Source organism: Aspergillus brunneoviolaceus, assembly GCF_003184695.1.
Source record: "Aspergillus brunneoviolaceus CBS 621.78 unplaced genomic scaffold BO95scaffold_11, whole genome shotgun sequence".
Taxonomy (NCBI): Eukaryota; Fungi; Ascomycota; class Eurotiomycetes; order Eurotiales; family Aspergillaceae; genus Aspergillus; species Aspergillus brunneoviolaceus.
The window spans coordinates 550,150-571,649 of NW_020290741.1; the positions used below are offsets into that span (position 1 = coordinate 550,150).

A 21,500-nucleotide genomic window follows, 5' to 3' on the forward strand; every position below is an offset into this window, starting at 1 on the left:
ATTCTTCGCTTCGCGGGAGGGTAAATCTTAGCTCGATTAGAGCAGAGGGAGAAAAGGAATCTTGGAGCAATTATGACCTTTTGTCATAACGCCGAAGAACGAAGACCCTGCTTAAAAAGTGGGCCTTCAATAAGTAAATTGGGCTTCTGGGTCAGGTGGTTGTATTTTCCCGTGGCTGTTCGCTGAAGAGATACAGGAAGCTAAACCCAGGGGTCAAACTGTATCTACAGAATTCGTTCAAAATAACGAACAGCTTATTGCCTGAGCGAACAAGAACCAATGGCCTTTGACGAACCTGCACCGAAGATCATGTACATACCAAGAGCATCCAGAGCTGTTTGTTATTTGGGTAGAGGGGGGGAGAATAATTTGCCTCAAAAACCAGACCCAGAAATATGGTTTGGATCGAACCAAGCGGGCCCCGAATAACTCCAAGAGCCTAACAAGCTGATACAAACCCCAACATTGAGCCCGCAGCGCACAGGCCTGAAGCATCGCTCTTTCTTTTCCGTGTTCAGAGCTTGTTTTGTTTGTCTTGTTGGACTTGCTGTCCCTTTTTTCTTTGCACATATAAGTACCCATCCTCAAGCTGTGGCCCATATCTAGCCACTACTCGCTATGTTCCTTAACCTGCTATAGTCATCAATCCCTATGCACAACGACAGCATATTATGCTTATGCTGGTTGTTTACGCCGGTTGGCATCCCGTTTAGTATCCTACCTTGTTTAGATTCATTATCAACTCTTGCTCAAACCGATCCCGGCCGCCGTGGCGTGACGCGGATCATTCTCATATCCCCTTCGCTGAAGGGATTGATCCGGCTGGAAGTCGCGAGGCTGTTGTCTTCCCTGATCCACCATGCCTTTTTAGACCATCATCGCTAGTCGTGATCGGATTGTCTTATCTGGATGGGTGGTGCTCGGGAGGAATCGATCACGGTCGTTCCTGTTTGGGTGGTGGGTTTGAATTCGTAAAGGGGAAGAGATAGTGGAGTTCAGTCGAAAGAACTGGATCGGTGGAGCTGTGTGTATAGCTGGGGTAACTTGTTGTTAACTTGACGATAAATGGTAAGTGGCTAAGTTGATTGGTACCTTAGATTGTAGATGGATAGGTGGATGACGCAGCTAGACAAGACAATAGAGGTGTAGTGAGAGGTTATTGATCCTCCAAGACCATGTGAAGCTAGTATCTCTCTCATACGTCTCCACCAGAAAGGGCTGGAGTCTCTCTCTGGTGTGTCGCAAAGTTGCTCAAGTTCTGGACGAACGTTGCTTCTGACTGTTGAGGACCGCTGGATTGGCTAACGCAGAATCGGACCGCCGCGCCGCGGTGCAATTGGTTTCATTCCCTCCTTCCGCATCCACCTGAGATGACATTGACTCTGGCTCAGTCAGATCTGACGGACGGTGAGACATTATCACCATAGACCACGCAAGACACTCCAGTGAAGCTATGACCAACTACAGCAAGACCCAATCAGGAATCATGCGACTCATCGTCGCAGATCAGTCGAGACCTATTCCCCAGAGTCACCTTGCGGAAGCAAAGACACGAATAATTCTGAGTGTAATTCAAGACAACTACGGGCTCTTGATGTACAACATCCCAATGAGCTCGAGCGAGGTGTGCCAAAGCCAAAGTATCATGACTACTCGCACATGCCATACTCTTTCTGAACTTTCAGTTTTCACGGCTCGTCGTTCCTTGCAACAATTAGGTGCTGACGTCGGGTTGATTCGCCAAAAAAAAACGGTCCGATCACAGGCAATACCAGTCCTTCTGTGTCGCACCTTTCAAATTAGATGAAGGGAGCTTGGCCATCGTGGTTATTATTTGTCGAATTCGAACTAGTCGTCATGAATGGAAAAAATTCCATTTGCTCACCCTGACAAGACAAAATCGCAGCACGACTCCCGATCCTATTTGTCTCGGCTCGAAGTCTGAGTAGATCCTGTCTCAGTGAAGAATATGCAGCGAACCATGTTGGGTAGTGGTGCCAGAGATCCGAGAGTACGAGGACGGGTTCTGGCCAGCATCGAGGTCTGAAAGTGTCACCAGCTTTTGATGTCGTATCCAACCCCAGACTGGAATCCCACTGATCTCATCCCAACAGGACTGAATCCAGGCCAGTCGATCTACGCTCTCAAAAGGGCTAGCCGAACACATGACCAAAATCATATGCATTGTCAGCAGCGCCCAGTGGGTCTCGCACACCCTCTTGTTCAGATGAGGGAGGGGAACGACCTCAGGCTCCCGGCAACCTGCATACTCACCTCCCGTGCGGCCTACGGAGTACGGAGTACTAGTTCCGTCTTCCCCTCATGGTTATCGGTTGAAACACGGAGCAGGGATGAGCCTCGGTGAGGCAGCCTGTATTGGACGGTTGCAGGGCTGGTCAGGGACTAAAGTCTGACTGGGTTTAGGCAAGGCGAGGCGTCGGCGCTTATGTACGGGGTTGCATCTCAAGTGCCATGCTATTGGGCTATCCCAGACTCTTCCCGGTCTGCTTGTCTGTCTCTCACAGAGAGTCGAACTTACATACTCATACTACTCAGGATGCGCTAGGACAGGATGACCGCAATGACCTCTGGTCTGCTTTGGTTAGTTCTTCGTTGCTCGGGCTCCGCATGTTGTGTTTCAAGAGCTCATGCGCAACGCCGGAGCACTCGCAGGGAAGTTTTTGGCTGATCAGCGCCGGTTGCTGCACCTAAGCTGGTATTGGAAGGGATCTCTTTAAGCGCTAGATTGTAGTCACCTGGAAGTCAAGATTTTTGCAGTTGCCAGCATCTACTTATTTTCTCTCTCTTTTGCTTTCTACATACGGGTTTAGGGTTGAGAGTTTCCAAGATTGCCTGTGGTTCTGGTGAATGGAAGGTTTTTACCCGCTCATTGTGACAGCAATAACTAGCTGCCTGCAGTCCGACCGAGTTGGTTCTGTTCATCCACGCCAGTCATTCGTGATCCTTTGCTTGCTGCTTGCTGCTTGCTGTTTGCTGTCAGCCCAAATTCTGCGACCAAGGATGATGTCACCGGCGCCTGCAGAAACCTCGCCACACAATGGTGGCTTAGTGAGGCGCAGCACTCGGCCATCGCCGACGCCGATGGAGGGAAGGACAACCTCCTCTCTTCCCATAGGTAGCTTTATTCTCCGCTGTCCTCCTCTCCCTCTCACCTCGGGACACAGTACATGCGTTACGCTTTGCTTTTCTTTTTTTATCTCGAAGGTACCAATCCACAATCTTGCCCCAGTGGAGCGTCCCATGTCTTGCCAGCTTGTCTCTCGATTCTTCAGCTCGACTCTGTATAAGACAGCAGGGTCCACGATATGTCATTGTGCAGCGCTGTAAACGGTCATTCGGGCGCTCGACATCCAGTCTGATGGGTCTTTGGGCCTCTAGCGCGAAGCTGACGACGCGCTGACTGCTTCTGATATGCGGTTCTTGCTCGTCTGTCGTCGGGAGCCGACCCCAGCCGATCAAGCGATGCGCTCTGGCACCAGACCATGAACCGCCGGTCACGTTATACGGTATCATCCATCCTGTTCGTCCAATTTTCGCATCTCCATTTGCGTCTGTCGTTAAACCCACTCTCGAGCGCGTACTGAGATTTCCAGGCGCAATCATTACCGAACTCGGTCACTGCCGCAATGCTTGACAGACAGTCCAATCCGGATTGATGTAGCGCGGGACAGACAAACAAACGAGGAGCCCATCACAAGATTGCCCGTCCTCTCAGTCAGTCTCGGTATCGCCGGACACCTAGCACTTGCACTCCGTCTGCTATTTTCCTTATGTGCACCGGAGTTCGCCACCCTGTCACAGCATCGGAGCCTATTGCCTGGGAAGGGCAATATCTCCAGCAGACCCTGTGGGTGCCGCCTCGGGAAACCATACGAGGCACAGGAGTATCAGTCAGCCTGTCGCAGCCGCGTGTATGCGCATGCAGGCGTGCACACCAAGCAGTCCGGGTTCTGAACGATACGGTCATCCAAGGCATGCGAGTGCATGCATGCAGATCGGGATAGAGGACTTGCCCTTCCGTTCCATCCTCCCTCTATTGCCCACCCCCCTCTCTTCATTACAAGACCGGTAATGGTCAAGTAACGAGTCTCGTTACAAGTGCATTCCCAGTCCGTCTGCCCTTCCTATTCCAGAAAGTCTGGAGATGACCGGTCGTCGAGGCCAGTCCAATGAGAGTCCGTAGCGGGGATCTCAGCTGCGGCGAGCGAGCCGGCCGCTGAAGCTCGTCAACGAATCCGCGGCCAGAAGAGGCATTTCTCACCTAAACTGCCCAGGGCTTTTTAGCTCGCCCCACGACGCCTCTTCAGATAAATTTCCTGGCCTTCAGTATTCCCTCAGCTGAGCGCATGGGCTCTTCTTGATACTCACTCCGGCGATACGGTTTGAGAGTAAAATCTAGGGGTAGGTTCAACAACGAGGGTTTGAGTAATATCGCTTGGACAGGAACGACCTTTGAGGCTATTCCCATATTCTGGTGGAAAGTCCGTCTTGGTAGATTGTATATTTGTCAATAAAGCCACAGACAGATGCTGAATGCAAACGCGCAATAATGCGGGTATCGGCGACTATGAGTAGAAGTGCACTGAAAAGTGTACCGTCCACGAGTCGAATACAGGTTGCTGTATTCTTGTTTTCGCTGCCTTGCAACAACGTTACTCCGAAGTACTCCTGATGTTTTATGCTCATATTCTGTGCGGTTCAGCACAACTACAGACAATATACTCTTTCTAGAAACCAGCCCAGAAACATCAATACTCGAAACTCCAGGATCCAGCACTAATCACGCAGGTCCATGATGTACAGCATAATGAGCAAACCAGCAGGGGTGTGCAGGTGTTGAACAGCAAATATGCTCATTTCCCCTTTCCACGCCAAACATTTGTATAACTTCCCACACCGAATATCCTGCATGTCAGGAATTTATTCGTCCACCCCTGTTCATCTTGCAGAAAAGGAACCCGCCCCATCGTGAACCATGCCCCGAGTTGCGATACACCGACGACTTCCCAGGAACATGGATGAGCCACCTCGGCCTCTTGTATCAGCTTTCCCATTCTGCGTGTAGGTAGTACTACGATAGGAGTATTATTTCCAGTAAAGGTACGGAGGACCTATTTGCATCGGAACCCGAGTCGGGTACCACTGGACCGTGCGTTTTGTGGACCGGGACCCTCTATCGGATGGAGATGTTTCCCAGCCTTCCTTCTTTTTCTTTTGCAGATGTTTCTATGTGCGCCTTTGAAGAGCAGGTATAAAAAAAATCGCCCTTCTACTATTGGTCAGTCAAAGACATTTGCTTCAGACTTTGTGCCCGGGTGATTTCAAATTTCAACGACATGAGACGGTGGCTTCTGTGCAAAGGCGTCGGTTTGCCATCATCATAGGTAGGTATACAGAGCAGGCAGTATAGATCCAGTTCTATATGCGTTTGGAAATGATAAGGGTACACGGACGATCGGAATTGGTGAGTCATACGGGAGAGTGGATTTCCAACATCTCCATTTCTTCTTCTTTCTACGTACCCGCATGGGCGTTTGCGTGGTATGAGTAGATGTTTCCCTACTCGCATATATGCGCGGTGATGTACATGCGACGACAGGTCTGGTATGCATGCGTTATACTTGTCCTGTGTATGGACTGTGGGTAGTATGAATGAAAAACTGTTCTCTCGGCCGTGAGTACATAGCTTACATCGATACAGACTTCGAATCATTAATTCTAGCCCGCACGGCATCTGGGACTACGGCATTGTAGACGTGAAGAAGTCCACTCACCGGGAAGCTGGATCTCAGGGCTGACTTGCCACATGTGAGGTGCTTCGAAAAGGTCCCACCGGTCAAAGGACGCGAAGTGGGTGGCGGTATCGCGTGCCGGAGAGGTCAAGTCTAAAACAGCGAGGGGCTTTTTGATCCTATGTCTTAGTTACCCATACTGAGTAAGTTAGACTACGTACTTGATTAGATCTTGGTTTTCACCAATTCTTGAATACTCTCGCATTGAGAAAGTGGGCTTGTCTTGACTCAGTCTATAGAGAAGACTACCTAGTAGGTTCGTGATTTTGGGAAAGGCGGAATAACGTTGAGTACTTTTTACTGTCGCGTGCGTTGATTGGTCATTGTAGCATTAAATGATGCGATGGATAATCTGTGTACAATCATCCGACTTTTGAGGTTTGATTGCGCAGGTAAATTGGTAGGTAGATGTATCGATATAACTTATTTACTGTAACTGTTGACTCGGTTATTGAAACACTAGAAACTTGAACAGTCGGACATGGATCGTATTCGCTCCCACTTTTCAGATGTCGACATATCTAAAAGGAGTATTATGCATGGGTATCTTGGTAGTGGGAGAAGATAAATGTACTGCCACTCTCAGCCATCGCAGTTTGCATGGCAAGTGGAGCGCTTGCTCAACGCGGTGGAAGAAGAGGGAAGATGCCGAGCGAGCTGAGAGAGGAGGAGGCGGAGGAGAGGGGCTTAGCTTAGCCCCAGCCCTGATTCCAACCTGCAAGCCCATCCTGCAACCACGCCTTTTTTTCTATCTGTCTACAACATTGTATACGAATTTTCTCGTTGAGATATAGAGTCAAACAACCAATTTATTTGGGGGGTGAGAAAAGAAAGAAGGAAAAGTACTTCAGAGCACAGCTCTTGTTGGGTTACTTGCCATTCCGGTGTCACCATCACTGACAATGCACACACACGCACCCACGCACCCACGCACACACCTGGCAAATGGGCCCTTTCCGGGTCAGACAGGAATTGAGAATGAATGGAACGCTTGTTGGGGTTGATCCATGGTTCAGCTTCTGTCTCTTGTCCGTCCGCCCGGCCGTCCGGCCGTCCTGGGCAGAAACTCAAGTTCGGAATGGGTGTCTGTCTTGTCTGTCTGTCTGCCCTTTTGTGTGACCTGCCTAGCTAGGGCACTTGACCGGCTTCTTATCCCACTGTGGCATTGTGTTGATGCATGTTGATCCATTCGAAAGGAGACCTTGAAGATTTTTCCAAGGAAAACATCACCTTTATTCCCCTTTCACCATAATAAACCTCAGGATGAACAGGGCCCCAACTACCTTCTCAGGGAGTTTAGGGAGTGCGACAGAAAAGAGGATATAGAAAAGGTTAAATCATCTTCTGTCGCATCCCGACCGGAGAGCACTTCCATATCAGCAGGCATCGCTCCCCAGCGATGTCCGGTAGGCAAGAAACAGCTTAGATACACTACAGGGGCGCCTTTTGGTCCAAACTTTCTTTGTTCGCGGACATCCGCGACCCTTAAAAGGTAAAAGGTATTATGGGTCGGTATGAGTATGTGGAAATTGGATCTTGAGTCAGTATTCCACAGGTTAGTCCAAAGTATAAGTGAACTCACATCTGCCGTAGTAGTGTACTTACTAACTAGCAATGATCTTTACTTGAATATGGAGCACTATGTGCCCTGCACTCTGTAGTAATGTAGCAACTTAGTGGTGGATGTACGGATGGAGAAATCACTCAGCGAGCCGAAATAGTAATAATTCAGTAATCATGGGGGATCACCTGGTCTAAACTAGCCCCGTGCTCTTCTTGCTCTTTCTTGCCTTTGCCTTCCAGGGTCGTGGATTGACCAACTACTAACCTACTTGACTGACTCTGCCTTTTCTGGCTTTTCGTCCCCTTCTGTTTTCCTGTCTTTTCCTGGCTGATGCTCCACTGCCGATGACGATTCTGGACACTTGCATATCTGGCTAAGATTTGTTGCTGAAGGCCACGGAGGAGCAAGAGCAAGAAAAAGTGATCGAGAGCGCACCGGGAAAAGCGGGCGATGGCTCCAACCATCAAAAATGGTAGAAATAATCCTTTAAAAAATTATTTATTTTTGTCCCGGTCAAAGAAAAAAAAGCAGGTGGGAAAATCGCAAAAGAAAAATCACTCGTACCATACGATCGGGATTTCGCGTCGACTGCATGGGAAAAGTCGCCGGCCGGACTGCGCCATTGCAGACAGAGCGAATCTGCGAGTTGCCCCCCCCCCTCTCCTCTCCTCCTCCACAGTAACTAAAGTTATGTACGGGCTACTATCGCTTGTGCGTATCACCCGGTAACTTAACTACTATCAAGGTTGGTCGACGAAAGCTGAAGGCATTCGAGACAGTATGCGTATGCAAAAGTCAGCTTGAACTTGTCTCGTTTGGCTTGTTTAACGTTCCCAAGTCGAAGAACCTTTTTTTTTTCTCTACGAATCTAGCCGCTACTCTATAAAATTTGGGTGGTTGTGGACATTGCTGTTTCGGAGCGGACTCTTTTCTTGTGGGTGGCTTGTTGGACGGCTGTATAGAATCCCGTGCATTGATACATATACTCATACTAAAGCCCCATTCCCGGTGGACCTTACTGTATCTGTACTGTCAAGTCAGCTCAACTCTCTCTCTCTCCATTGTTGTTGCTGCTGCTGCTGCTGCTGTTGCTATTGCTGCATACACTGACTGAACTGCAGGCAGCCTCCATCTGTCTGTTTTGCCCCCCTCCTCCTCTTTCTCCTCCTCCATTTGCATTATTCCCTCTTTTCCTCCTCTTTTCCTCCTCCTCTTCTTCTCCTCTTCCTCCCTCTTTTCACAGGCCTGCAATCCTTTTTCAGTCCTTGCCATTCCTTTGTTTTCTCTTCGCGCGTTCGCCCACACAGTCAGTAGTTTTGCTTTATACATCCCCACGATTGCCTATTATTATTATCGCTACCACTGCTACCACCACCACTACCTAGTTACTCCTACTCCTACTACTACTACTACTACTACTATACCCGCTGCTACACTCCACTTGCCTTTGGTTGATGGTGGGGATTTTTAATCTATACCCTAACTGCTCAACTCACCTTCTGATCCCACCGTCTCCATCGTTTACCAGATAGGCAGCGGTTTTTACCCCGCCACACCTACTTTGAATTATTTTAATTTTTTCCCTTTCATTATTTACATACCCCTCCGTCGTGCCTGTTATTGGGACTGGGTCAGTCCTCGTGACTTCGAGCTCTGCCTCTTTTTTTTTCTGTCTGCCCTCAACAGACGGATTGGATTGTTATCAGGAAAACTCACTCGGTGTGGGCGAATGTCGCCTCTATGGTCTTTTTCGATCCTATCTTCTCTCTCTCTTTACTGATTCGCCCTTCTCTTCTTCGTTCTTTGCTTTTTGTCAAATACAGTACCATCTTTCGTCGCTCTCGCGCAGTCTGAGAAATGCCCACCGTCTTACTGCCCTCGTCGGCAGCCGCATTTGCCCCGCGGTCATCGCCAAACGTGGTGCTCAACACCCGCATCGAACCGTGGCTCACGGCCACTTTGAAACGGGTCAACCGAGTCAAACGCCCGCTGAACAATGTCACACAGCATACTAGATGTCTGACCGAGACGCTGTCCTCGCCCAACGCTATCTGGACGCTGTGTTCGATGATGTTCCCCAAGGCTCCCGAGGCCGAACTTCGCAAGGATGACAACCCTCTGGTGGAGAGCCTCTTCAACCATCAAATGATCCACATCGATGCCTACGTCGTCCATGTGGATATGGTGTCGCAGAACGAAGTTGCCTTCAAGCTAACCCCGGAAACCATCGAGGCGCTCGTTGATTATCACAAGGATGTCTACTCCGTCGATGCCGCGGCGAAAACCTGGGACTGGACCGACAAGGAAACCCAACTAAAGAAGCTACAGGAGGAGTTTGTCCAAGCCGCCAACAAGTTTGTCTATCGCACAAGCGTCCTTGCCCTCGAAGGGCTCGAGGAGGATGGGGCGGGTGAACTTCTGGCCGGCCGCAGTGAGGAAGCCAAAGTGGCCATCTCCAACTTGTTCGTCCCCCTGCAGCCACCGCCCCCGCGGGTTGTCGACGTGCTCCGCTCGGTGCGTTACCTGCCCAGTTCAACGGGTCCCGGACCCTGGTGGCAGGATTCGATGCATCAGCCCCTTCCGATGGACTCCTGGAAGATCCTGCCGTCCAGTCCAGCCACGACCACGACCGGGGATGTGAATCCGGGTCTTTGGGCTCACATGAGCGGCTTGGAGGATGCGCAGCTGACCTCTCCACCGGCGTCGACCTTCAGTCCACGGTATACGACGGCGCCGCCGTACAGCGCGGCGCAGTACTACGGTGTGGCGGCGACCTCGACGGCTCTTGCAGCTCTCCCGCTGCCGAGCATGCTCTGCAGCACGGCAGCAAACATGACAGGGTTTGGATGGGGGGATCGATACCAGGATTTCTCATCGCTTTCGCTTCCCTACGGGACAATAATGTAAACGCGTCCATGGAACCAGACACTTGATGTTAACGGTCTCCCTGACTTGGCGTGTCTTTTGGAAACAGATCCCAGGGTTCGAACCGACATCACGAATATTACATCTCGCCTATGCCGCCCGGTCCGATCCCTCCTGCACCCGCTCTTGACCGACCGGGGCCAAATCCTCCCCACGACAGACATCCGACTAATTGGCATCAATGACGGCGTTCTCCTTGATTGACTTTGCGACATACATGATACTCCATATCGTCTATATTTTGCATGACTGCTGAGATCACCTCTCTTCGTTCACGGTTTTGTGTTTTCTTTTTTTATTGATTCAAACAGCGCTAGCGTGATTACTTTTGCTCTACAGCATCAAGAAGCGGCGGGTCGGCTACAATTGTGATTGCTTTTCACTATACGTCATGAAGACCTGGTTAGCCTCGCGGCACGGGATATGATTTGGATGAGGAAATGTTCACCATCGTTTTCGCTTCGTTGCCGCTGTTGGTCCGGGCGGTTGAGACAGACAATGCTGTGCATTGCCTCTGTACTAGGCGCCCAGGCAGCATCTCTGCGGTCAGTTAGTCTGGGGATACAGGTATCCAGCGGGACTAGCTAGCTGAGATGTGCAGTGGCACTGCTGATCAGCAGAAGGCATCTGTGATGCATCTATGACGGCAGACTTTTATGACCAAGACGAGGCTCTGAGTTTATGCCGAATCGCGTCAGGGCTGTTGTTGATCTCGTTCGATTAGGTTTGGTTGGGTGTCTGCCTGTGGCAGCCACATACACCAGTTGAGCCAACACACTTTGAGTGGGGGTCTGTGACCTCTCTGCGTTGCCCCTGATCTGCGAGTGATGCAATGGCCTTGATGGCGATTTTGCCCTTACTCCGGCCCTCGTGTTGTTCTGGTAGGTTCATCTCCTATCATCCAGGCTGGGTTTTATCTCTTTTGTTTGTTTTCGGGATTACCTGGATGCGCCTGTCCACTTGACCAACCCTCCCTGGAGGAGGCGTGGGAAGAGCGGGCGGGAATCGGATGCTGGCAGGGCTGCGCCCACGTCTTGCGTTGTTTCTCACTTCTCATTCTTGTTCTTTCTGCTGTTCCGTATGTGATTGGCAAGATGTACTTAAGTCTGATATAATCTAAAAAACGAAGTCGAAAGACATGCAGTGCGTAATCTTTTCGCCGTGCGGGATCTCCGCGGGCGCTAAACAAAGAGTCCGGGCCTCGGGATGACGTCAGGGTCACGGCCAGCCCAGCAGGGCGGACAACCACTAACTTACCCACTACCGTCAACCACCTTCATCATCGCTGGCTGGGCTGGGCTGGGCTGGCTGGCTTGCTTACATTTCATCGTCATCATCATCAACTTATCATCATCAACTAATCAGTCCCCTACGAACGGCAGTTTGCGCATGAAGTAATTTCCCCGCAATTCTCCCTTCGTGCTTCCCTCCACCCCCCTGGCTAGAACTCTTCTCTCCTCACTGCAATCTATACTATCATCCACCTCCAGTTGCTTAACAATCATCGTTGTCCGCGCTGTTACAAGACTTACATCCAAGAGATTTCATCCTCGCTCATAGATGACATATACACTGTTACTATCATACTCATAAAGCAGGTTCGGACCAAAGGGAGCGAGAGAGAAAGAAAATGGCCGACCTCCAAGAGGCCCTCAACTGCCTCTCGCCGACCACCTGGGACTCGATCCCCAGCAACGACCCGGACGCTCTGCGCGCCTACCTTCACGACCTCTCCACGAAAGCGCGATTGATCATCGAATCCGTGCCCGAGCCACCGATCGATAAAGGAGAAAGCCCATCTTCCGCATCCCACACGAACAACAACACCACCCACTTACCCCCCGCCGCAGCCATCCTCCACCCCTCCAACGCCCGCGCCTCCCAACTCCTCACCTCCCCTACCTCTACTACTACTATCACGACAACTTCCCCAACATCATCATCAGCAGCAGCAGCAGAACCCCAACAACAACAACCACTACTACCACCCACGCCCCCCTCGATCCCGAACAACCCCCACCACAAGGAATGGAGCAAGCCGATCAAGATCTCCTCCGCCAAGGAGAACCCCCTCCACATCCCGATCTACAAGCTCCCCGGCTCGGACGGCAAGGGCCACTGGTTCGGCCGCCGCAGCGTGTTCGCCGGATTGCCGTTCACGAAGTGGCACGCGAAACTGTCCGGGGAGATGGGCCATACGCTCCGCATGAACCAGCAGCAGATCCAGAAGGGGCGGCCGCCGGACCAGGCGGTGCGCGGTATCGGGGCCGAGCGGTTGGTCGAGGATATCGAGGTGAAGAGTGAGGATGGCGCAAGGGTCATTGGTCGGGTCCAGGTGTATCATGTCTCCGCTATGTTTCCGAAGCCGACGGCGGCCAGGGACTTTGTGAGTTTGATTGTTAGTTGGGAGGTTGTGACGGAGGGGTTTGAGGGGGCGGGTTCGATGGAGGGAGAGGGGGCAGGGACTAAGGGGAAAGGGAAAGAGGCGAGGAGGTGGATGATGGTTTCAAGGCCGTGCGAACATCCTGATGTGCCGCCGACGCAGAATTATATCAGGGGGCAGTATGAGAGTGTGGAGTTTATTAGAGAGATTCCGGTGTATGATGAGGAGGACGGAGAGGGTGCCGGTGGTGAGACTGGGAAGGAAGTGGATGGGCAAGAGGTGCAGGAAGTGCAGAGGAAACTGAATCCTGTGGAATGGGTGATGGTCACGAGAAGTGATCCCGGAGGCAATATCCCTCGATGGATGGTGGAAAAGGGCACCCCCAAGAGTATCTGTCAGGATGCCATCAAGTTCTTGAACTGGGCATGTCGGGATGAAGGCCATAAGAAGCATGCGCATCGCAAGTCGGGGACTGCAGGTCATCAGCATCAGCATCAGCATCAACATGACCCTGGCGCTGAGGCTTCGGCGGAAGACGACGAGGATAGTGTGTCTGAGGATTCCAGTGAGTCGGACTACTATTCGGACACTGAAGTTGAGCATCACGGCCTCATTGCCAGTTTCGCATACCTGGTCAATGCGGGTCTGGAGCGGTATGCTCCGCAGACCGTTCTCGACTATCTCCCCCACGGTCATTCGCGACAGTCGTCGACAGTCAGCACTGCCCAGGAAAATAGCTATCCGACAGACGACAAGGAAGATCCGCAGACCGAGCCAACACCCCCCACAACAACCACTACTACCGCCAAGCCCACCGAGCCGGAGTTCAACGATGCAGCCTCGCAAGGGAAAGCCTCCGTCGCCTTCTCCGCCAATTCGGCTTTCGACTCCGCCGTCGAAGCCCCTCCAAATGTCTCCGCCATCGAACAGATGACACTTAACAAGAAGGGGAAACTCTCATCCCACGAGAAGCAACTGGCCAAGCTGGCGGAGCGCAAACGCAACGTCGAGGCGCAGCTGGACCGCGTTCGCTCGGAGATCCAGGCCCTGCATGTCGAAAACACACCCACTTCGCCCCCACAAACCGCAACAGCTGAGGGCGGGCTTGGTAGCAGCAGCAACAACAACAACAAACGAGACAAGGCATCAGCAGCGGCGCTGGCCGCGGCTGGTGACGTAGGCAGCGAGCAACTCAGCAGCAGTCCGGGCAGCAGCGTGCACCGGGGGGTGGCGTCCAGCGGTGGCAACAATCACCACCACAACCGTCATGAGGCCGCGCGTGCGCACAAGGTGGCGTCCGGCTTGTTCAATGAGGAGTCGAAGCTGCTGAAGCAGCTGGGCAAGATCGAAAAGGACCAGGTGAAGGAGGCGTCGAAGATCGAGGCGCGGCAACAAAAGCACGCCGAGAAGCAGGAGAAGTCGCGGGCCCGGGGCGAGGCGGATGCGCTCCGGCGAGAGGTCGAGCTGCTGAAGAAGGAGGTTGATCGGCTGCGGTCGGAGCGCAAGCAGTGGTTGGATCTGATCGGGTCGCTGCAGGCAGAGAATACGAGGTTGGCGGCGCAGCAGGATCCAGGGGCTGCTAATGCCGCTGCTGCTGCTGGTGCTTCGACGACCAAATTGAATGAGGAGAAGAAGTAGTTGCCGTGGTAGATGATTCGTAGAGAGGCGAAGAAGATTGAGTGGCTACTAGATAGTTTAGATGGGTTGAGTAGGTCTTGTACAGTACACTATGTTGGGTTTTGATTGGTGAGATACATTGCGGAGTACAGTGCAAGCACAGGCAGTGGGATCTGTTTGAGTGTGATATGATAACTATTATAAGCTTTATTGAGTAATGAGAAAATCTCGCTGCACTGATACTCAACACGAGCAGAAAAGGCATAACCCCCCTAAAACGCCGTATCCATAAACTCCCTGCCTCTCATCGATGACTGGATGTCCTTTCTTGTCTTGTCCTGTCTTGCCCCCAAGACATCCAGCCAGATATCTCTGAATAATCAGACCACGGATTCTAGGGCACGTCATCCAGTATCGTCCCTCCTAATCCTCTCCTAGACATTGAACCAGTCAACCAACCCCCGATCAGCACCCCCTTCCAAGATCCAAACCGGAACACTCAACCCAAACCCATCCTCATCATTCCTGTGTCTAGACCCAGGAAATCAGCACACCACATCCATTTCACCCCCCAAACAAAAAAGAGTGTGAAAACTAAACTCACCTCCGGCGGATTCCCCGCCCCGCGCACCATCTTCTCGATCATCGTCGCCCGCACCTTCTCCTTGGACTCGCCCATCCCCACGGCCATGTACGACAGCATCGGCGGGTGGCCGATGTACGAGGCGTAGCTGTCGCGCACGATGTTGGAGAGCCACTCGTACTTGGTCGTGTCGGCGTGGCCCGTGCCGATGTAGCGGGCCTGCATCGCCTCGAGGTTCTGGAGAGTGCGGAGTTTGTCGGCCATTTTGGCTTTGGTTTTTGGATGCTTTGGCTTGGGGTGATTTATTGGGTATTGGTTTATTGATGGGGGGTAGGTGGTGCGTTTGGTCTGTGCTGATTTCTGGATTGAAGGTTGACAACTTGGAAGGTTTGATGTTGTCGCCGCGGAGCTTTTGGCAGTTGGGTTGGAAAATGCGGCAGGATGCCACGTGATGTGGGGTCGGGGATTGGATTTATCGATAAGTTTAGCGGGAATGACTTTATCGGGATTTTGATACTCATCTGGAGATTTTACTTCTCCTCACTACTGGGCATATAGTCCAGTCGGGTATTTGGGCTTTTGGGGTTTTATTTCTTTTTGGAGATTACGGCTTGATAATATATATATACGTATATGCTATGGAAGAAGAGAATCCGCAAGATGGACTCTCATCGCGAATCGCCCGCCTGGTCCATACGCATTTCGATGCGCTGCCCGCGCGCAGTAAACCGATTGTCCGCGATGATGGCACCAGAGAGTGGATTCCGATGGCGGGGATGGTGGTTGTCAGGGGTATGTTTCCAGTTGCTTCTGATGATTGTTTTCTTTGCATATCAACTTGGATATTCAATAGTGCTAACAGCAATATTAGGCGAAAATACGACGGAGGAAGAATTGACTTGTGTGGCGGTTACGTGTGTTTTCCCATCTCTCTGATCTACTACATTTGCAGAAACACCCATACTGATGACAGCAGATCAGGCGCCAAATGTCTCGCGGCCTCCCAGCTTCCAAATTGCAATGGTCTCGTTCTCCATGACTGGCACGCCGAGGTGCTCGCTCTCCGGGCTTTCAATTACTGGGTTTTGTCGGAGGTGAGGGGGTTTCTGTTGCGTGAGGAACGCGCTGCTGCTGCTGCAGTCGCCGAAAGCTCATCGCCATCGCCATCGCCATCGCGGTTCATCCGTCGTCGACACCTCCAGCAGCAACAGCAACAGCAACCCGACCAACCCCCCTTCGAACTCCACCCGGACCTCAAAGTTTACATGTGTTGCACCTGCGCGCCCTGCGGCGACGCAAGCATGGAGCTCACCATGGCGGCGCAGGAGGATCCCACGCCATGGGTGGAGGATCCCTCTCCATCCGAACCAGTGTCATTATCAGGACCACTACCAGCTCCAGAGGAACCCAATTTTATACAAACAACGACAAGGGCACCAGCCGCTGCCCTATCTTCGACACCCAACCCTCCACCACACACAACTGCTACAAGTACAGCACCACCACCACCACCACCACCAACAGATCCCTCCTCATCAGCACCGACCAAACCCCCAACAACCCTGCTCGACGGCCGCGGCCACTTCTCGAAACTCGGCATCGTCCGCCGCAAACCCGCCCGCGCCGACGCCGACTCCACCAAAAGCAAATCCTGCTCCGATAAGCTCGCCCTTCGCCAGGTCTCGTCCCTGCTATCCCCGGAGACGGCGCTGTTGGTCCGCGTCACGGCTAGCGCGTATCTGGCTGGGGTGGTGTTGCCCGAGACAGAGATAAGTAAAGTAGGGTGTGAGAGGGCGTTTGGGAGGGAGGGGAGGATGAAGGGGCTGGTCGGGGGGTATCTTGCTCCTTCTTTGGCTTCTTCATCTGAAGGTCGAGAAGTAGAAGAAGAGCAGCGGGAGAAGGAGGAGGGGGGGAATGCTTCCGGCTACCGATTCCACCCCTTCGAGATCCTCTCCATCCCCTCTGCACTGGCCAACTCCCTGTGGCAGTACGGCAAGCCCCGGGACACGTCGCAGAAGACCGCTGCCACGCGTACCACAAAATACAAGCCGGGGACCATCTCGGCCGTGTGGGTGGCCGCGCCCTCCGTTGGGGCCGATCAGCTGGTTGTGCTGGGGCCCGCCAGCGGAGCCAAGCAGCTGCCCAAGCTGGCGGGGAGTCAGACGGGGCTGTATGAGAGCATCATCGGCGGGGTGAAGCAGGGGAGTAAGGCGTCCGCGCCGGTGGTGCGGGGAGCGTCGGCGCTGTCGCGCGCGCGGATGTGGGGAAGCTTCCGGGAGGTTGTTCTGGATGCCCAGAAGAATCAGGGTCGACGTGATGGGCGTGTGAGACGCGACGATGGGCTGTCCCAGGTTGAGGATGAAGGGTTACGGCGGATTGTTGATGCAGCTACGTATGTCGACTTCAAGAGAGCGATCGCCACTGCCACGAATCCCGGCCAGGCGCGGGCACGGGCTCTGCGAGAAGCGAAGACCGTCCTAGTTCCGTGGGTGCCGAATGCCGGGGATGGAGATTGGGGGTTGGATGTGTTGGTGGACGCGAATCCGAAGAAGCGCAAACGGTGAATTAAATTATATATGAAGTAAGTTTCTATTACAACGTCCATAAAAGTGTACAGGCCATGGAAAAGAGACCCCCAATTCAAAGCAGCAAAAAAAGCTTTTTCATCTTACACTCAACACGCCAAATCACGAATCCCTGAAACCCCTGATCGGATCAATAGATCCCCGGGACGATGCGACTGCGCACCAGAGAAGTGTATCGGTCCCAATCCGCACCGTACTTCTTCTTGCACTTCTCCTCGTCGCGACGCTCGCGGTGGATCAACAGGACGCCAAAGTAGAGCATGAAGAAGTAGGTGAAAACCATACCCCAGCCACGGACTTCGGGGGTCTGCACTACCTGCTTCTGTAGGTCGCCCGTGGCCGGATTGACGCCCTGGATCACCACGTACCCCGCGATACCGGTGGGTAGACAATACGACCACGACATGAGCCAGTCACCGAGGTAGTTGATGTGACGGGCGCAGCCCCACCAGCCGGAGGTGAGCAGCTTCGAGCCGCTGGAGGTCTGGATGAACTTGAGGTGCTTGACGCGCGGGTCGTTGGGGTCGGTGCGGAAACGGTTCTTCTGGTTGTTGGCGCCCCGGAAGATCGAGTAGCCCGCCGCGGTGACGGCCAGCACCGCCACGATACCCTTGAGTCCCAGCTCCAGCGGGAAGACCGCCAGGTACCGGGTCTGGAAGTTGTAGATGAACGGGACCCAGACCATATCGCCGAACGAGAGCATGAAGCCGAAGCCGTCCATGATGATGTCCATCGTAGTCAAGAGCGCCGGTTCCATGTACAGGCCGTCCAGCACGTAGAATGCCTGGAAGAAGGTGGACAGGATGATCGAGTCGGTGACGTAGCCGTAGGTGCGGTGCTGGCGAGCGATATTGGACAGGTTCAGGATGATCCACCCCAAGAGACCCGGACGCATCTCACACCAGGACTTGATGTCAATGGTACGGGAGGCCTCGCTGACGAAGGGGATAGGCAGCCGCACGCGAGGGTTGAGCTCTCTACCGATGAAGAAGTCATACAAGACATTGCCTGTATGGCCACCAGGGGCTAGTTGACGCAGCTCGGGGTTGGGTTGGCCAGGGGCCGGGACGGTGAAGCTCTTCGCGTAGACGAAGACAGCGATCGCCGTCGAGATCAGTAGGTTCGCGGTGAGGACCTGCACGTAGTTGTCCCAGAGGAAGGTCCAGACGATGAAGTCCGAGCCGTAGATGTAGGTGCACGTGGCAAGGCCGGAGAGGATCAACACCGCCGTCGGGAATGCTGTTCCAGAGTCAGAGCTGCTACACACGCAAATGCAGGGGTAGCTAACCATTGAACTTATACCGCAGTCGACCTCCACAAGCTAATTCGGTACCTGCAGCCTCCTGGCCCGGGAGAAACACGTAGAGCACCAGACTAAGCAGGTAGTAGCCGAGCACCCACAGGGTCACATCCGTGCTATAGAGGTCCGCCAAGCCCCCCTTGGGCCAGCCCACTTCCTCCTTCAATTGTTCGAGAGTGAGGGTCGACGGGTGGAGTAGAGACGGTGCAGGGCAGCCGGAGACATCGTTACACAGGAACGCAAAGGTGTATACTAGGAGAGGAAGGCCGAACACAATTCCAAAGGCACCGGGCCTATGCAATGGGTCAGCGTAGTCTTTCAAGGAGAGGAACGATATCACATACGGGCCACAGAACTCATACCCGCGCTTCTCGGGCACGGGTTGAATGGGGATTTTGGATTTCGAGGTCTTTTTGGGAGCCATCTTGAAGCAGGCTGGGGAATTAATGGCCGGGCTCTTCGATCAATGGACGCTAAGCAATTATAAATACTAGCTTTGGCAGCAGGCATCCATGTTGAGAGCTGCTGGTCCGAGCCGGATGGAGCTCAGCCGGGCGGTGAAACAAAGAAAAAGAAGGAAAGCTTATCCCAGAGCTGAGTCAGCCACACCCGGTCGGGACTGACTCCGAGTCTCCGACGGAGCTTGTCTCCGCACCTGCCATGAATGAATGCGACGTTTCATCTCCGCACATTACGACGACCACCACCACGACGACAGCGCCGCGGCTCTTTCCTACGCATCCATCCATCCCATCCTCTCGTGGCCGTGTTTGTCTCTCTTTGACCGTTTCCTCTTCCCATTGGTATCCCCATCATTATCTTCCTCCGACCACGTTACTCTCTCTTTTTCACCAGACAACAGGATTGTCTTTCATTTGTTATCTCCTCTCATCGGACTGAGAGCTGTTATCGCCGAAACTCCCGGCTGCCTCCGTAAGGGACACACTCGCCCCACGATGAAGCCTCTATCTTCTTTCCTGCTCAAGCTCCTCTTCTGTGTCGCAGCTCCTCTACTTCCTGTATACGCAGCCTCCGATTCTTCGGGCTCCAAAGACTCCCTCCAACCTTGTGTGGTCCGTTCCCCCACCACGGGCCTATTCTACGATCTCAATGCGATTTCCATATCGCCTCCGCCTGCAGAGGGCGAAAAACCTCGCAAGAACGCTCGGGAAGGCAGCTGGCATGCCAAGGGCCATGACTACGGTGCCAATTTCACAGTCAACATCTGCGCGCCTGTGCTGGAAGATGTGAAAGACGTAGTGGGAGTCGATAGCGCCCGGTGGAAGAACGTCAGCGCGTACTATGAGAAGGAGGGCAAGGTATACTCAATTGGGTAGGTTTCTCCCATGGGATCTCTCGGGACTTCAACTGACAGCGTGCAGGCAACAGGCATCTGATCCCTTCTTCCGGGGGCGCAAATTGGTCATGAACTACACGGATGGTTCCCCATGTCCGGGCGACTACCTAGGCAACGGTAGCACCCACACCAAGTCCACCATCATGTCATTCCTTTGCGAACGAGACTCGCCTTCGTCCCAGGCGACAGTCTCGTTTGTCGGCACAATGGACCAGTGCACGTACTTCTTTGAAGTGCGCAGCTCAGCCGCTTGCGGAGCTACCGCTCCGATACCTCCAAACCAGGGGCTTTCGCCTGGTGGGGTCTTTGGCATCATGTACGCAGCTATCTTTTTCTTGGAATTCCATGTTGCTAACAGTTCCCAGTGCCTTGATTGCTATCGCAGCCTATCTTGTAGGTGGCTGCGCTTATCAGCGAACTGTCATGCACCAGCGCGGCTGGAGGCAGTGCCCGAACTACAGCCTCTGGGCTGGTATAGTCGACTTTGTCAAAGTAAGTATACTAGCCTTGATACCGTTCCGTCGTTCTCGGCTTCTGCACCGAGACCTGTCGTACAAAGAATCTGGGAATACAAGGCTTCCGACCTCGCGACTGGATTGATTTTCGCTCTGGCTGGTCTAGAGCTTGAATCGCGGGATGTTGGGAGCTCTCTCACGACTTCCTTCCCCTGGACTTTATATTATGCTGTGCTGGACATGAGTTATTATGCTTGAGCTATGGTGTTGGCTGCCCACCGCGGGCCATCATGGACATGCTGTTCGATATCTAGCCAGTTTCTATACCACGTCACTGAACATTTTTGTACTGAATCGCAGCGACATGTCTCTATCTCTTCTCGTTTCGCTCTTGGTCTGAATATCATATAACGTGGAATCAATGCTGATTCATTGCCTGTTCTCCGAACTATAGGACATGTTCGTCATTCTACTCTCCTCCGTCGGCCGGATCTTCCGGTTCAACCGCTCCCCAAGCCTGGGGCACACGCGCGCTTCCAGCTACGGGCGACGAGGTGATCTAGACGCTGAAAACAGACTAATAGATCAGTTGGATGAAGAATGGGACGACTGATTGATGGCCGGCAAATGCATCGGTTATATGACTTTTGCTTTCCACTGCATCGCATCGCATCGCCGTGTGTCAAGGAGATACATGTATTGGCTTCTGTTCGGTTTGATTTAGAGCGCGACACGAAAGTTTTGGTACCCTGTGCTGTAACCTGGCGGTTGTACTGATAAGATTGTTTTCATGTATTTGATGGTTTATGCGCTCGTCTGTCATGTTCACCGGTAGTGAAGTATACCAGGATTATGAGATGATTTTATAAGTATGGCCATTGCAGTACTTCTAGCCTCGGAGCCGCGCACAACTCAACC

The 21,500-nt window shown here is 52.8% G+C and overlaps 7 protein-coding genes across 7 annotated transcripts; 4 read left to right on the top strand and 3 right to left on the bottom strand.

Annotated features, from left to right (window-relative positions):
- Window positions 1-5,184: 5,184 nt before the first annotated feature.
- On the bottom strand, window positions 5,185-6,039 carry BO95DRAFT_28855 (uncharacterized protein). Its single transcript, XM_025581705.1, has one exon. The coding sequence runs from the start codon at window positions 5,753-5,755 to the stop codon at window positions 5,294-5,296; it is 462 nt and encodes a 153-aa protein (XP_025445677.1). The 5' UTR covers window positions 5,756-6,039; the 3' UTR covers window positions 5,185-5,293.
- Window positions 6,040-9,234: 3,195 nt separating this feature from the next.
- Window positions 9,235-10,284, top strand: BO95DRAFT_355289 (uncharacterized protein; the record flags this gene model as incomplete). The annotated part of the gene is made up of 1 exon (XM_025582240.1): window positions 9,235-10,284. One exon carries the CDS (start codon window positions 9,235-9,237, stop codon window positions 10,282-10,284), a length of 1,050 nt encoding a protein of 349 aa, XP_025445678.1.
- A 1,298-nt stretch (window positions 10,285-11,582) lies between these two features.
- BO95DRAFT_439899 (uncharacterized protein) lies at window positions 11,583-14,520 on the top strand. Its single transcript, XM_025585826.1, has one exon. It carries the CDS (start codon window positions 11,933-11,935, stop codon window positions 14,321-14,323), a length of 2,391 nt encoding a protein of 796 aa, XP_025445679.1. The 5' UTR covers window positions 11,583-11,932; the 3' UTR covers window positions 14,324-14,520.
- A 301-nt stretch (window positions 14,521-14,821) lies between these two features.
- BO95DRAFT_460593 (splicing factor 3B subunit 5 family protein) lies at window positions 14,822-15,149 on the bottom strand (the record flags this gene model as incomplete). The annotated part of the gene is made up of 2 exons (XM_025588744.1): window positions 14,822-14,833; window positions 14,907-15,149. 2 exons carry the CDS (start codon window positions 15,147-15,149, stop codon window positions 14,822-14,824), a joined length of 255 nt encoding a protein of 84 aa, XP_025445680.1.
- Window positions 15,150-15,523: 374 nt separating this feature from the next.
- Window positions 15,524-17,449, top strand: BO95DRAFT_511932 (tRNA-specific adenosine deaminase; the record flags this gene model as incomplete). Its single annotated transcript, XM_025591475.1, has 3 exons — window positions 15,524-15,677; window positions 15,757-15,799; window positions 15,862-17,449. The coding sequence occupies 3 exons, from the start codon at window positions 15,524-15,526 to the stop codon at window positions 17,447-17,449; spliced, it is 1,785 nt and encodes a 594-aa protein (XP_025445681.1).
- On the bottom strand, window positions 17,411-19,285 carry erg24B (c-14 sterol reductase). The gene is made up of 3 exons (XM_025584064.1): window positions 19,115-19,285; window positions 18,759-19,063; window positions 17,411-18,709 (listed from the first exon to the last, which is right to left on the bottom strand). Exons 1-3 carry the CDS (start codon window positions 19,192-19,194, stop codon window positions 17,601-17,603), a joined length of 1,494 nt encoding a protein of 497 aa, XP_025445682.1. The 5' UTR covers window positions 19,195-19,285; the 3' UTR covers window positions 17,411-17,600.
- A 160-nt stretch (window positions 19,286-19,445) lies between these two features.
- Window positions 19,446-21,440, top strand: BO95DRAFT_439900 (putative vacuolar sorting receptor (Mrl1)). The gene is made up of 4 exons (XM_025585828.1): window positions 19,446-20,103; window positions 20,153-20,443; window positions 20,493-20,619; window positions 21,037-21,440. The coding sequence occupies exons 1-4, from the start codon at window positions 19,727-19,729 to the stop codon at window positions 21,193-21,195; spliced, it is 954 nt and encodes a 317-aa protein (XP_025445683.1). The 5' UTR covers window positions 19,446-19,726; the 3' UTR covers window positions 21,196-21,440.
- The last annotated feature ends 60 nt before the right edge of the window (window positions 21,441-21,500 follow it).